The following is a 14,439-nucleotide window of genomic DNA, read 5'->3' on the forward strand; positions in this document are numbered from 1 at the left end:
CAAGCATGGAGAAAGGGACTTCCAGAGGCAGAAACCCTGCATGTTATAGAGATTAATTATTATAAAGATAGACAGAAATTGCAAATAGTTTGGGGGCAGAATAATCCTATTAGAGATGATTGCTAGTCTACTCATCACATCAAAGTAGGGATATTAACAGAGGTAAATATTATTGGTTGTTTAGCTCAATTGTTGGGTTTCACATAGTTTAGAACTCAAAGGAGGGGAAATGTAGAGAAATGTGATCTTCAATAGAGTTTGAGAGACAATGCTGTATATGAAAAAATGAAACCTGAAGGCAGAAGGACTGAAGCAGTGGTTTTGTTAGAATTGCTCTTTAGTTTGTAGTTAATAAAATAGTTATTGTTAAGATACTGCAGTCTCTGGTAATCAAACACTTAACATACTGAGTCAATCTTATTCCAAATTTTCAACATAGAATTGGGAAATAATATCCCTTTACCATAAAAATCCGCAATGTGGTATGTGACAGAAGCGACTAAAAATAAATCAATGAGCAGCATGAAAGGATTAAAAGCTGGAACTCAGTCATAAAATCACTCACAGAAATCAGTGACACAGACATCTGCAAAAACTACAACCACTGATATAAAAAAGTAAGCATCAACTTTGACAAGGTGCTTGAAGCTCTATAAAATATTTATGTAAAAAATATTATTCACGAATTCGCTATTTGAGCACTGTGTGGCCAAGTAGCTGATCATATGGAACAGACATTCCATGTCCCAAGAAAGAATAGCAGGACTTAAAGAGCTCCAAAGTATCTTCCTATGTCCCTATAGGTAGAGATAACAAATGAACACAAGATTTCTAGAAAGACCCCTAAAGCAGAATTGAGGTCATGGTTACAACCACCTGCCAACCTGGAGATGGTTTTAGGTTTCTTTAAGAGCCACAGGGCTGAAAGGCATTCTTGAACAACAGCCCCCCAAAACTCCACACCCTCTCCAGGTCAAGAGGTGATAACGCTGATTCTGAGCTGTAACATCCACTAAAACCAAAATGCCGCTGAAGTTCAAAAGGGTAAATGGATCCAAAGGGGGTGGTCGCTAAATAAATTCTGTCATTATCTTGTTTTTTTCTATAAGGAACTTAGCACAGCATGTATGGGTTGTCACATTTTATCCTCACAATTCTTCCATAAGCTCCAGCAAATAATATCAAAACTTCTATCCATAGGCGTGCACAAGGGGTGTGCCAGGCAAACCCTAATGCCTCAAGCAATAAGCTCCAAATTTAGGGGGCCATTGAGTAGGGATCCAGACACAGTGGGAACAGTCCTCTGGCTGCCCTCCAGCTGCTCTGCCACTGCACTGAAGAACCTCTGCCTCTGAGAGAGCACCATTGCTCTAGGGAACAGGAGCTAAAAGGAATTGCTCTGTTGGGAGCCTCTCTGCCAGGAGCCATGCCCTCTTTAAATAAATGACTAAAAATAATGTCCTTTATGATTGAATACTCAATAAATGTTCCCCTTTAAAAAAAATCCCTGCGTGAACACACTAATGAAATGTGTTGTGCACGCCTATGCTTCTATCACTGGGTTTGAGAAATGTGACAAAGATACTACAGAGCAACGAGAGACTTGGGGGCACATGTTTTTACAAACAGTAAAAATGTGCGCAAAATAGTTGTTAGCAAAATAATTATTAGAAAGAGCTAACATGCTTCGATTACATGGAGCAGGTCCAGTAACATGCTGGTAGAAAGTAATTTCAGTTTTTAAAAGTATGTCATTCAAATGAAGTTAAGAGAATGGTTAAGGGGGATGAATATAAGAGAGAGGTTGGAAGAAGTTTTAAAAGATTTGAAATTAACGTGGTTAAATTATGGGCAATTGGAACAATGGACTAAAAATTGGGTAAGAGAAAATGGAGAGTGTGGAGAGAGGACGAAATTTGAGGAATTAATCGAGAAAAAAGAGATGGACAAGGGACAAAATACAGGGACAAAAGGGTTAATGAGTCAACTATATAATATATTAGCTGAGAAAGGAGTGTTGGATAGTGTCGGGAAAGTGGTTTGGGAAACCGATTTGAAGATACAAGTAGGACAGCAGAGATGGGAAGGACTATGGAGACAGAGAGTGTTGAGAAATATGTCAGTAAGAATAAAGGAGAATTACTATAAACTTGTATGGAGGTGGTACTTAACTCCGGTCAGATTAAATAAGATTAATAAGCAGCTTTCAGCAGATTGTTGGAGGGGTTGTGGTGAAAAAGGAACGTATTTACATATGTGGTGGGATTGTAAACATGTGCAAAAGTTGTGGAAGATGGTGTTCTTTGAAATTGAGCAGATTATGGGATTTAAAGTAGAGGTTACACCAAGGATTGCATTACTCTCACTGCAAGAAGAACTTAAATGTAATAAAGAAGCGAAAGAGCTGATAACGAACCTGCTGACGGCTGCGAGGTTGATTGTAGCTAGGAACTGGAAGATTCAAGGAGACTATTGTATTGAAGAATGGTATAAAGAAGTGTGGGACATTGCTATAAATGATAAATTGACATGTAATATTAAAATGAAAAGAGGTATAGTAAAAACGAATGATTTTGAGGGTATATGGAAAAAGTTCCTAGAGTTTGTGTTTTTTAAAGGAAGTGGGAAACCACCAACAGATGAAACTATGAGTTTTTGGAAACAGGAATGAGATCCCGTGGTGGTGGGAGCACTGTTATGTTTAGTATAAATATGTTTAATAGGTTAAATTTGAATATATAATATTAAGGCAATTTTATGTTTATGAATTAAGTGATTTTATTTGTTTTTTGTGTTTGTTGTATATTGTTTAATAATAAAAAAATAAAAAAAGTATGTTATTCAAATGAACCTGGTAGGATAAAGACTTCTATGAATGCATTACCCTCTTAATTGACGGGGAGTTCATGAACACTTTTCAAATAGACAGTGCTATGGAGATTGCAGTATGCAAACAATATCTTTTTTGCTGTTTATTTATGTGTTCTAAACGTGTTTCTCCTTCTCGTCAGCCATGCTTCCAGTGCACTTTACATGAAATTCAAAGTGAATAAAAACCACAGAAAATGCAAAATTAGAACATGGATAGTGAACCCTCTGGACTTCGAGACATTGCTAGATTTCAATGCCTATCAGCCCCAGCCAATTTGACCAATGGTCAGAGGTAACGGAAGTTGCAGTTCAACAACATCTGAGGGCCACAGGTCCCCACAAGGAGAGAATTCCAAAAGAGAGTGCCACCATTGCGAAGGTCTTCTTTCTAGTCACCACCTGGCTAATTTCAAATGGTGGGTGAACCTAGAGGAGCTCCTACAAAGATGACCTAAAATCTAGGGAAACCATATGGAAAGGAGGACAGGGCTCATGTATCTTTAACAGTTGTAGAGAAACAGAAATTTCAGCAGGTGCCATTTGTATACATACAGCACCTGGTGAAATTCCCTCTTCCTCACAACAGCTAAAGCTGCAGGAGCCCTGCCCTCTTTTGTATCTGGTCACTCTAGTATAGCTCCTACAGCTTTAACTGTTGTGAGGAAGAGGGAATTTCACCAGCTGCTGCATGCGTACAAATGGCACCTGCTGAAATTCCTGTTTCTCTACAACTGTTAAAGATACAAGAGCCCGGTCCTCCTTTCCATATGGTCACTGTACTCAATACAATAGCTTCAACATCCTTTATCATAGATAGATAGTTATCTTAGAAAGGAATTTTATCTGTCTCCCACCATTAACTTTGAGTGACTGAAGCTATTGCACACAACTTTTAAAACATCAATGACTTAGGCCATAGCTAGACCTAAGGTTTATCCCTGGATTGTCCAGGGATCAAACCTGTTCATCTAGGTGACACACAGGGGATCCAGTGCTCAGGCAGGGGCGAACCCTGGATGATCCCAGGATAAACCTTAGGTCTAGATGTGGCCTTAGTTTAAGCTTTGCCAGGCTCAGCTCCAGATCAAACTACCAATGCCTCGGCTCAGTCCTAAGAATGAAAACAGTGCTCTTTAGGTTGCAGGTATATGGGAGTGGTAAAGCAGCAGTTTCTGCAGCTGAAACTCTCCCCATGGCCTGAATTCGATCCCAGCGGAAGCTGGTTTCAGGCAGCCAGCTCGGGTCGACTCAGCCTTCCATCCTCCCAAGGTCGGTAAAATGAGTACCCAGTTAGTTGGGGGAAAGGTAATCACGGCCGGGGAAGGCAACGGCAAACCACTCCGCTATAAGGCCTGCCAAGACACGTCAGTGAAAGCTGGCGTCCCTCCAAGAGTCAGTAATGACTCAGTGCTTGCACGAGAGGTTCCTTCCCTTTCCTTTCCTTGCACGAGAGGTTCCTTTCCTTTCCTTTCCTATGTGGGAAAAAGCCTCACTGAATTCAGTGGGGCTCACTTCTGAATCTACATGCATAAGATTGTGCTGTTATTCCTCTACAGAATAAAGATCCATTCACATGCAGTAACACATAATCAAAACACCACGCATAAACTGGGGCTGCCCTTGGAGATGACTCGGAAGTTGCAGCTGGTGCAAAACGGAGCAGCTAGACCTGCTCACCAGAACATCTTAAGAAGATAAAGAATTGCATTGGCTGCCTATAAGCTTCCAGTCGGAATTCAGGGTATTGGCAATGACATTCAAAGCCCTAAAGGGATTGGGACCTCGATACTTGAGGGAGTGCTTCTCCCTATATATGCCTGCCCAGAATCTGTGTCCCACCAACATGAGACATATATTATGGTGGGACGTGGGAGAGGGCTTTCTCTGTGGTGGCACCCCGGTTGTGGAATACCCTCCCCTTGGAGGCTTGACTGGTGCCAACTCTGGCTTCATTTCGGCACCAAAAAACATGGCTTTTTATCAAAGCCTTTGAGGGGAAAATCCACCACAGTTAGACATAGTTTTAATTGTTTTATTGCTTTTAAAAATCTTCTACCGGTTTTAATTTGTTAACGATTTCATACATTTTTAACTGTGTAAATTATTTATGTTTTATCTTATTCTGATTTTATCTGTACCCTGATATCCCAGTGATAATAGGGCGAGATACAAATGTTTTAATAAATAAATAAACAAACAAACTCCAGGGCCCGGATCCAGTCGCACTTGGAGCAGAGCCATTAAAATCAACAGGGCTTAAGTTAACCCAATATGTCTACTCTAAATATGTCTAAGTCGGGATCCAACCCCAGGTTTTCATGTAGGGCTTAAACAAAGAGCACCTGCTGAAATTTGCATTCAGTAGTATGCAAAACTGCTGAAAAAACAGAAACCATAGCCTTCTTTGCATGTGATCACTCTACATTGAAGAGGAAAGACATGGAGCTTCTTTTAGGTGCTCTCTCCTTTCCCTGAAGGCTCAAGTTTAGGAAAGATTCTGTTTCACAGGCCTGGTTTCTTTTGGAGTTCATACATTCTACCCTAAGGACAAGGTGAAGACCTCTATATTTTGCCTTTCAAGCTCAGAAAAAAAGAGTTCATAGAATCACAAGACTCCCAGGGACGTCTGGGTCAATCAGTCTGAAACCTGCAGTGTAGCACGAACCCTTAGCCTTAAAACATCACCAGTGCAGCAACAGAAACCAGAAATATGCCCTCTGTGCTTGGGAGGAGGTGCTATAGAAGCAAACAAGAGCTTATGTTAATGTTAAAGGTATGTATGGCAATGTAACCTCAAATCCATCAAACTCCAACTTTATGTGAGCTGACTACCACACACAGAATGCATGCAAAGGTGGATAACAATGATAGAAGTGATGCGCCATAAGGAAGCTAATTGAGTGAACATGTTTGCCCACCTGCAGAAAAGTGTTAATGTCAATCATACAATACAGGCTCCATCACACCTACATTTTTTATCCAGTTTACATCCGCGGTTTCCTTAGCGAGTCGAGCGTTGGGCACTTTCATGACTGTGCGTTGTTGCACTCTTTCAGCTCATGCATCTTTTCACCTGGAGCACTACTATGCCGGTGAAATATCAAGCCCCACCCCTGGGGAAAGGTTTACAGGGGAGGAGGAGTGAAGGTTTGTTTTGCTCGTTTCAAAGGGTGGGCAGAGGAACAATTTTTCAAATTTCTTTTGTAAAGGGGGTCAGGTCCACTCCTTTGCTCCAAGGTAACCAAAATGCTTACATCTGTGTAAGTTTTAAAGTTAAAGAGATCAAACTTGGCACAGTGATAGCTCTTAAGGAGGGCTTTCAGCATGTCAAGTTTGAATCAGATTGGTTCATCCCTTGATTTTTTAGGAATTTTTAAATCCCCCCAAACCCATTTTCCTGGCAGTCCACAAGCGCGAAGGATCGATCTTCCTTTCCTTTGATCATGGGACGCTCTGCATCTCTGGGTTCATAAACTACAGATCTGCTGATTCCCTTACTCAAGTGTAAATCCCATTGATTTCAAATGCATTTAGTCATACTAAAATCAGATGCATGCTTACCTTTGAGTAAACCCCATTGAACAAAGAGAGACTTACTTCTGAGTAAACACATATAGACTTACTTCTGAGTAAACACATATAAAACTGAATTTTAATAGTGTGGTCACTCAGAAGCTTTTTTTTTTAAAAAAAAAGTCTAAAACAGCAAACTGGAAAGACATGCTCTGCAACCCTATGCTTACTTCTGAGATCTTGCTTCTGTTTACTCAGAAGTAATGTATCTTAATTCCAAGTATCTAGATCCAACTTTATATATCTGAATTCCAAGTAAAGGTTCTGGTTCTTCCCATCTTTAGCGAATGCTAGTCCATTTTCTCTCCACAGTATATCCAGCCAGATCATGTTTGTCCAGCAGATTGCTTCCACCCTTTAGTGCAATCATGCTTCCTCAAAAGTAAATCCAACTGATATCAATGAGACTTACTGCCAATAAGTATATATATGTTTTTAGCCTGATCTGGTCCATGTTTATTTGAAAGTAAGTCCCACCTAGTCCAATGGTTTTCCCTAATGGGTAGGCATACCTAGCATTGCAATCAAAGCAGTGGGGGCTGGAGGCTCTGATTTTGGTAGGGCTGTAAATCCATTCTGGGTTTCAGTTAGAACCAGCCAGAACTCTAAAAGAGCTATTCAAGGTGCTGAAGCTATTTTAGGGATGGGGTTCAGCTCCTTGGAGAGCTCCTTTAGAGTTCTGGCAGGTTTTGACTGAAACCCAGAGTGGACTCACAGCCCCACCAAAATTGGAGCCACCCCACCCCCCTGACAAATCAAAGCCTGGAATCCAATGTACCCTTAAACTCTATGGGTCTTCATTCCAAGTAAATATACAAGTGAATCTGGTGGTTAGTGTTAGTGGGCTTCCCATATGCATCTGGTTGGCCACTGTGGGAACAGAATGCTGGACTACATAGGCCATGGGTGGGCAGCTTCTGGCCTGTGGGTTTAACCTGGCCCATGGAGGGTTGGGCACCCTCCACAGGCCCTAGCCAGTCCACTCTCCAAGCCTCACCCCCAATCTGGGGACTGCGAAAGAGTTGGACATAGGAATCCCCTTGTTATCTCAGACCTGTGATCAGAAATAATGAGATTCCCCTGCACAGTGCTCTCCCTCCCACTGGGTGGTGATGAACAGCACTAGGGGGGAAATCCCCTTGCAATCTCCCCCAATCTGTTATCTCCAACCCAGCAGAACTTTTTGTATGTTTGGTATACATAAGGATGACAAAATTTTCATTCTGTTACATATAAGTAATTACATTTTGAGTTAATAGCTATTCAGTTAAAAAAAAAAAGCAGGAAAAAAGCAATGGTCGGTTACTCGTCAGATGAGATATATTGTTGCCCTTAGTTACACCCCTCCCATCAACTCCAGGCCCACCATTATACAAAACAGTGTACCCAGGTTAGATATGAAAAATGCAGGAGCCTGTAGATTTGAGAAGCAGGACCCCAAATCTGCCTAGCTCCTTTGCACAAAGAGTAAGTGCTTGTGGGATACCGTTAGTGGCCTCTTCCCAAAGTGGTCCAACACAGGGGACTGAGGAAGAAGAGATGCTGGGCAGATCTGGGACCCCCCAGAGCAAGCTGAGAAGCAGAGAGTGACAGAGTGACCACAGGTGGGTAAGTCGCTCTTGACAAATCAGGTATTACAGAAATTCCTGGACTGTGCTCTGTTTCGGCTTCCAGCCTCTTGTTGATTCCTCCCACCCTATCTGCATATGCATAAGAGATCTACACAAATCTCTACCTGGCAGGGATCATATCCGGGACTCCGTCTTAGCGGTACCGGCATAGATGAGTTTCAATACGTGGACATTCTGAGGAACTAGTTTATAAACTTGTTCCTTTTATAAGCTAAGAAAGCAATCTTTTAAAAGCATTCCATTCCATTTGGCCCTTTCTACACCTAAGGATTATCCCAGGCAAATGGAGGGATCATCCCTGCCTGCTCCTGGGATCCCCTGTGTGTCATCTGGATGCACAGGGATGATCCTGGAACAATCCCCGGGGGTGGGGGAAAGGCAGGTATAGAAACGGCCTTTGTTGTAGGGGTGGGTCCTATTTGTTCATCCATCACAGCAGGAAAGGAATTAGGCGACACTCGAAATCTGCTGGAGACTAGTTCTCAAGGAGCCTTTGAAGTCAAGGGCAGTCTTATAGCCAAGACATAGGAATACTGTCAAAAGTTTCCCCGGCTGCAAGCATTTCAATGGACACATACAGAGAGTGATCCCCAATGCGACCAATATCTAAAACAAAAATGCACTTAGTGCTCCCGGTCAGTAAGCAACGTTTGAGAACCCTCAATAGGAATATTATTAGAACAGGAAATGAGACAAATAATTCAAAACTCTTCAGCTCTTTCTCATCAGTAGTTTAACATTTCTACCCATGGGAGTGCACACCTGCGCCTCAAACTCATTTTTCCAGCACCAGCTAAATTCGATGGATTAAACCATTTAAAGAGGAGGAAAACAAAACAACAACAAGAAGAAAAACAGGCGAGACAAGAGTAGGGTGACCATATGGGAAAGAGGACAGGGCTCTTGTATCTTTAACAGCTGTATTGAAAAGGGAATTTCAGCAGGTGTCATTTGTGTGCATGCAGCACTTGGTGAAATTTCCTTTTCAACACAATTGTTAAAGATACAGGAGCCCTGTCCTCCTTTTCATATGGTCACCCTAGACAAGAGGGTAAGGAATAATCTCAGAAGGTTTTTTTTCGTGGTGCTTTTAAAAGAATTAAACTGAAAGCTTCCCATTTAGCCATTATACCGCTGGATAAATAGCGTTCAATTCTCCTCCCCAAAGAGTTCTGTTTCTTGCCGCTTGATCTACTCTGTGCATGTTTACTCGGAAGGCAGCCCCGCGGAGCCAAACGGAGTTTTACTCCCGAGTAAATGCGCAGAGAATTGCAGGCGAGACTTCGGAGCGCGCAAAACTTCGCGACCGCGGGCTGGCTGGCTGGGGAGCTGTTGTCCTCTTGCCAGCCTGCCGGGAGGCTGTGATGGGATTCCAGGGCACATGGGCTGGAGAGGAGACCCGGGGGAGACCCGAGAGAGCCCGGCCTTGCGATCAGAGAGACAAGAAGGGGAGAGAGAGAGAGAGAGAGAGAGAGAGAGAGAGAAATGCGCAGACCGTCCAGCGCCAGCATGGAGGGGAAGTCCTTGCAGTTGGAGACGCCGGTCGAGTCCGTCACGCAGGTCTTCCAGAGGTTGGCCCAGAAGGTCGCCGTGGTGATGACCGTGCCGTCGATGGAGGACACCTTCCAGTAGTCGGTGGGCAGCGTGGAGGACACCAGCACCCAGCCCGAGATGACCAGCAGGAAGGCGATGATCTCGGCCGACGTGCTGGCCATGGCGGGCGCGCGGGCGGGCAGTGGGAGCGCAGCGCAACCGCGCCTCCGGGATGGAACGCGAGCGGCCGTTGGCGAGGCGAGAGCAGCCTGAGCGCAACTTCACGGCCGACTGAGTAGCACAGGCAGCCGCGGCGGCCGCGGCCCTCAGGCCAGCTCCCAGCCGCGCAGCATCCTCCCGGCAGGGAGGGCGGAGCCGAGGGCGCCGCGTCCAGCCCAGCCCAGCGCCACGAGAGCGGGCTGCTCGCCCGGCCGGCCAGAGCGACGCGGCGCGAGTTTCGAGGCTCGTTGGCTTCCAGCAGTCCCTGGCCTGGAAAAACCGCGCGCGCGCGTGGGCACCACCAGCCCGGCCTGTTGTTGCTAGTGGTACAGTGAGGGCCGGACCTTGGGGCCAACGTCGTCCCCACCCCCGTGACTACCCAGAGATGAGCGATGGTGGCAGAAGCAAACTCCACTTTTTCCCTGTATTCATGACGGTGCTAGGATTTAACTGCGCTTAAAATGCAAAACTGCACATGCTGAGATTACGACGACGATGATTATAGTGTTGGCACACTGCAATATATCATTACGTAATATATCATTATAATGTTGGCACACTATAATAATATAAGTAGATGTAAATCATGGAGTGCTGGTGCTGGTGAGGAATGTTAGTTAGGTGCTTCACAGCTGAAGTAATGCAGGGTCTAAAACTTCCTAGCCTTACCCCTGATTATAATTTATGGGCCATTTGCCAGAAAAGCAAGGGCCTGGCCAATCTACGTGTACCCTTCTCTCCCCCCCCCCCTTTGATGGTGTGCACCTGAGGTGGGCAGACCTTCTAGATATTTCGTACTACAAATCCCATCAGCCCCAGGTACCAAGGCTGAAGGTAAGGGAGTTGTACTCCAAAGCATCTGGGGGTACTCCAGGTTACTTACCTCTGGTGCACACCTTATGGCTGTGATTAGTCGGCTTTTTGGTGGATGTATTAAAAAAAAGAAAAGATGGGCGCCTCCCGTGGGTTTGATGTGTGGGGCTGCTGGAAACATTGTTAGAGGGAGCATGGCTGACCTGTGCAATTCTGTGACTCCCTTTCAGCATGTAATGTGGGAGATGGGGTGGGGGAGATCATCTGGGGGGCCCCGCTGTCATCTCTGATCAAATAGGTTCTCCAGAACAAACTACAATACTGGTGAAGTCTCTTTACCAGAGATGATACTTACCATGAACAGTGATGTTTATTTCTCACTACATTGCGGCATTCTAATGACAAAAACTATATACTGTCATCTCTCTTGGGGAGAGGGGATTATAATTTACTGGTAGAATTCACACTACTTTGCATACAGAAGCTCCAAAGTGCAATCCCTGGCATCTTTGTTTTTAAATCAGGATCAGGTGGCAGGTGATGTGCCTGAGACCCAGAAGAACTACTGTCACTCAGACAATGAGCAACCTGTGTTCATCCCAGCCTCATCCGATTTTCCTGGGCATAACTCAGTTTTTACCTGTTTGAAGGCTGCAGCCTAAAGCTGAACCCTTCGCAAAAAGGTATCAAAAATGGAAGTCTGGGTCTTGCCACCTTTGGGTAAGAGATTTGAAAATCGTGCCACTGAAGTTCCAGAGAACGTGTGATGCTTCTCAAACTGGGCTAATAGCAGTAACTGCTTGACAGATGTGTACACCGACCCAAACTATATTGGGTTGCTTAATGACATGTATTGAGCTTAGGACCCAAGGGCCAGGCAGAAAATGTTTTCTTTCTTTTTTTGAGGAGGTTGGAAGACAATCTATCACAGCAGCCCTTTTTTTCCTGCAGGAATAAAATCACAAGCAACTATTTCTAGTTCCATAAATTAAGTACAGATGGCAGCATTGTTTGTTCCTTCGCCAGTACAAACAGATTAGGGTCGTCACGCCTGATTGTTCTAGATTGGTCTTTCTGTTTAGTTTACCCTCCTTATGTTGGGCCACTTCAAACTCTTCCCTGCTCCTTGAAGTGACACAGTTTCAGGGTGGACTTGGCCAAGGTAAAGACAAATCATTATTAATTCAGGGCTGAAACCTTAACCTCTGTGTATGTAATCAGGTTTTTCCAGGCTTCCTGGACTAGGCAAGATATTGAGCTCTATCACACCTGCTATTTCCCCCCAATTTGAGTCTACAGTTTCCCCCTCTGTTTCCTTAGCGAGTCGAGCGGTGGGCACTTTCACGTCTGTGCATTGTTGCGCTATTTCAGCTCATGTATCTTTTCACCTGTATCACTACTGTGCTGTCGAAATCTCCTGTCCCATCCCCTATGTTCCCCTTCCCCCTGCAGTTAATTTATATATATTATTATTATTATTATTAAAATTTCTGTGCAAACACAATAGTACAGCAGCCTGAAACTGCACAATTAACGGTAAAACAACACACTATGCCAGTGGGTCTCAACCTTCCTAATGCCGCGACCCTTTAATACAGTTCCTCATGTTGTGGTGACCCCCAACCATAAAATTATTTTCGTTCTTCTCTACACGATCCATTGTCATGGGATGGTTTGCTAATGAAAATAATACATAACAGTAGCTTTAATAATACAAAAGATGATACCTGACATAGTTCAGTCAATACAGTTTCCTAAGACCATCAGAAATATGTGTTTTCCGATGGTCTTAGGCGACCCCTGTGAAAGGGTCATTCAACCCCCAAAGGCGTCCCGACCCACAAGTTGAGAACCGCTGCACTATGCTTTCCCCTAAGATCATAGTAAACGATATAAGTGAAGAGAAAGTACTACAATTAGGCTTTTTTTGGGGAGAAGTTTGTGGTCAATGTTGGCATGGCAACAGGAAGCCAACATTGTTCTGGTCAAGAAACCTAGATGTGCCTACTCAGGAGTAAGAGCCATAGAGTTGCATGGGACTGAGTCGGGGCATGGGCAGTGGCAGCCTTGCTCGCCTTTTCCGCGGGGTGTTCGGGCGCCTCTCTGCCTCCCCCTTCATGGTGGAGCAGTTGAGCAGAGAACCACCCTGCCCTCTTCTTTTGCCAGCAAGGCCGCCCTTCAACACATGCCCCCAACAAAAAATGGGATGACCCAATATAGCGCAAGGATAGTAATACACAGGATGGAAGAGCGGCTTTATTGCACATGGAGGGGAGGGAAATGGACTTTTCCCGCTCCAAAATCAGATGGAAAAGGGAATGGAAGAGGTGAGATGAGCACAGGACAGGAACGACATCATGTGAATATGACGCTACAAAAAGACATACCAGGCATGGTGAGCATGCAATGAATCGCTGCTGTGATGATGCTCATTAAGGGCAGCTAAAGGTCTGTTCCTGGGTGGAAAGCGTGTGTGATATAGGAGAGAAATATACCAAATTTGGACTTCGACACAGATTGCTACTAGAGGTATGTACTGCACACACACACACACACACACACACACGCTTTGACTCAGAGCTCCATCAGACGAGCGTTTTATTGCATGCTCATTATCGGGCACTCACGGATTTTCACAGGTCCCTCTCATAAAGTCGTCTGCCTCCCATGCGCCTCCCACCCTTTCTAGTCTTCTTTCCGTGACAAAATAAGACCCACATTAAATCCAACGTAGTTTTTCGAAGCGAAAGGTGCCGCCATTTCCTGCCGTGCGCAGGAAAAGCAGCGCGATAAAAACGCCCACACGATCTTTGTTTACTTCCTCTTCAGCGTGTGACAGAAAGAGGAAGTTGCCATCCTAGAAGCACAATTCGCTTTGCAGCTGGATGGGAGGCTGAACCGGGAGGCTGCAGTGCTTCCTAGGGAAGGCCTTGCTGATTGAAGTTAGCTGAGCAGAGGGGGAGGAACTCAGTGCGAGAGAAGGTGGGAAGGAAATGCCTTTCCTTTTTGCCGGGTCCCGTCCCCCCTGCCACCCATGCTGTCCTTTTCCACTGCCAATGGCGAATTGGGAATGAATGTTAAATTCACCTCATCTCTTGACCACTGACTTTGCCTCTTCCACCCCCCTTTTGCCATGAGTGGGGGCAGCTTTGGCAGTGGAGCACATTAGTTTCTCTTTCTTCTCCATGATCGGAGGAAGTACTGTGGAACAGAAGGGGGGGGGAAGTGACAGTAGGGAGATATGATTCCCTGCCCCCCCCCATCTGATGATCCCCTCAGAATACAAGAGTTTAAGCAGCCTCTTGGTTTTAATTTTACTTTGGAATCCTCTCCCATTGTATAGGAACAGCAAAAAAAAAAAAAAATCATGATGGAGGAAACATGACTGGGACCAGGATTTTGGGAACTGCCTGATGATGCTATCAGCAGTGAAATGTACATAGGTCTAACAAATACATTTAAGGTGCACTCCTGTTAATAATTACTCAGAAGTAAGTTCCACTGATTTCACAGAGACTTACTCCCAGGTAAGTGTGCATAGGGTTGCATCCTTAATTTTTGGTTTGACAAATGAATCTATGAGAAGCCATGTTTTTCTAGGCCTAGTTAGCAACAGTATTTCTATTTGTACCATTTCCTGTCAACCATTTCCTTTTTCAGGACCAAACTACATGTGACATTCTACCTTTCTCTTCTGAGGGGGAAAAGCAGCCAGGGGATTTTTAGTGGAAAAATTGCCAAAGGAGAAGGGTTAGCAGTGTAATCCTGTACAGAAGTCTACTCAGAAGTATGTTCCATG

General features: G+C 44.4%; 1 protein-coding gene across 3 annotated transcripts in view; it reads right to left on the reverse strand.

Moving 5' to 3' along the window:
* CLDN10 (claudin 10) overlaps nucleotides 1-14,439 on the reverse strand; it is a 64,874-nt gene that overhangs the window by 17,551 nt on the left and 32,884 nt on the right. The window contains exon 1 of one of the 3 annotated variants that reach the window (XM_063127441.1): nucleotides 9,571-9,790. The exons of the other annotated variants lie outside the window; for them this stretch is intronic. Within the exon in view, the coding sequence (XP_062983511.1) occupies nucleotides 9,571-9,790 (220 nt within the window). Of the gene's footprint in view, nucleotides 1-9,570; nucleotides 9,791-14,439 lie in introns of those variants that run through there. 3 annotated transcript variants of the gene reach the window in all.

Source organism: Elgaria multicarinata, chromosome 5 (assembly GCF_023053635.1).
Source record: "Elgaria multicarinata webbii isolate HBS135686 ecotype San Diego chromosome 5, rElgMul1.1.pri, whole genome shotgun sequence".
NCBI lineage: Eukaryota > Metazoa > Chordata > Lepidosauria > Squamata > Anguidae > Elgaria > Elgaria multicarinata.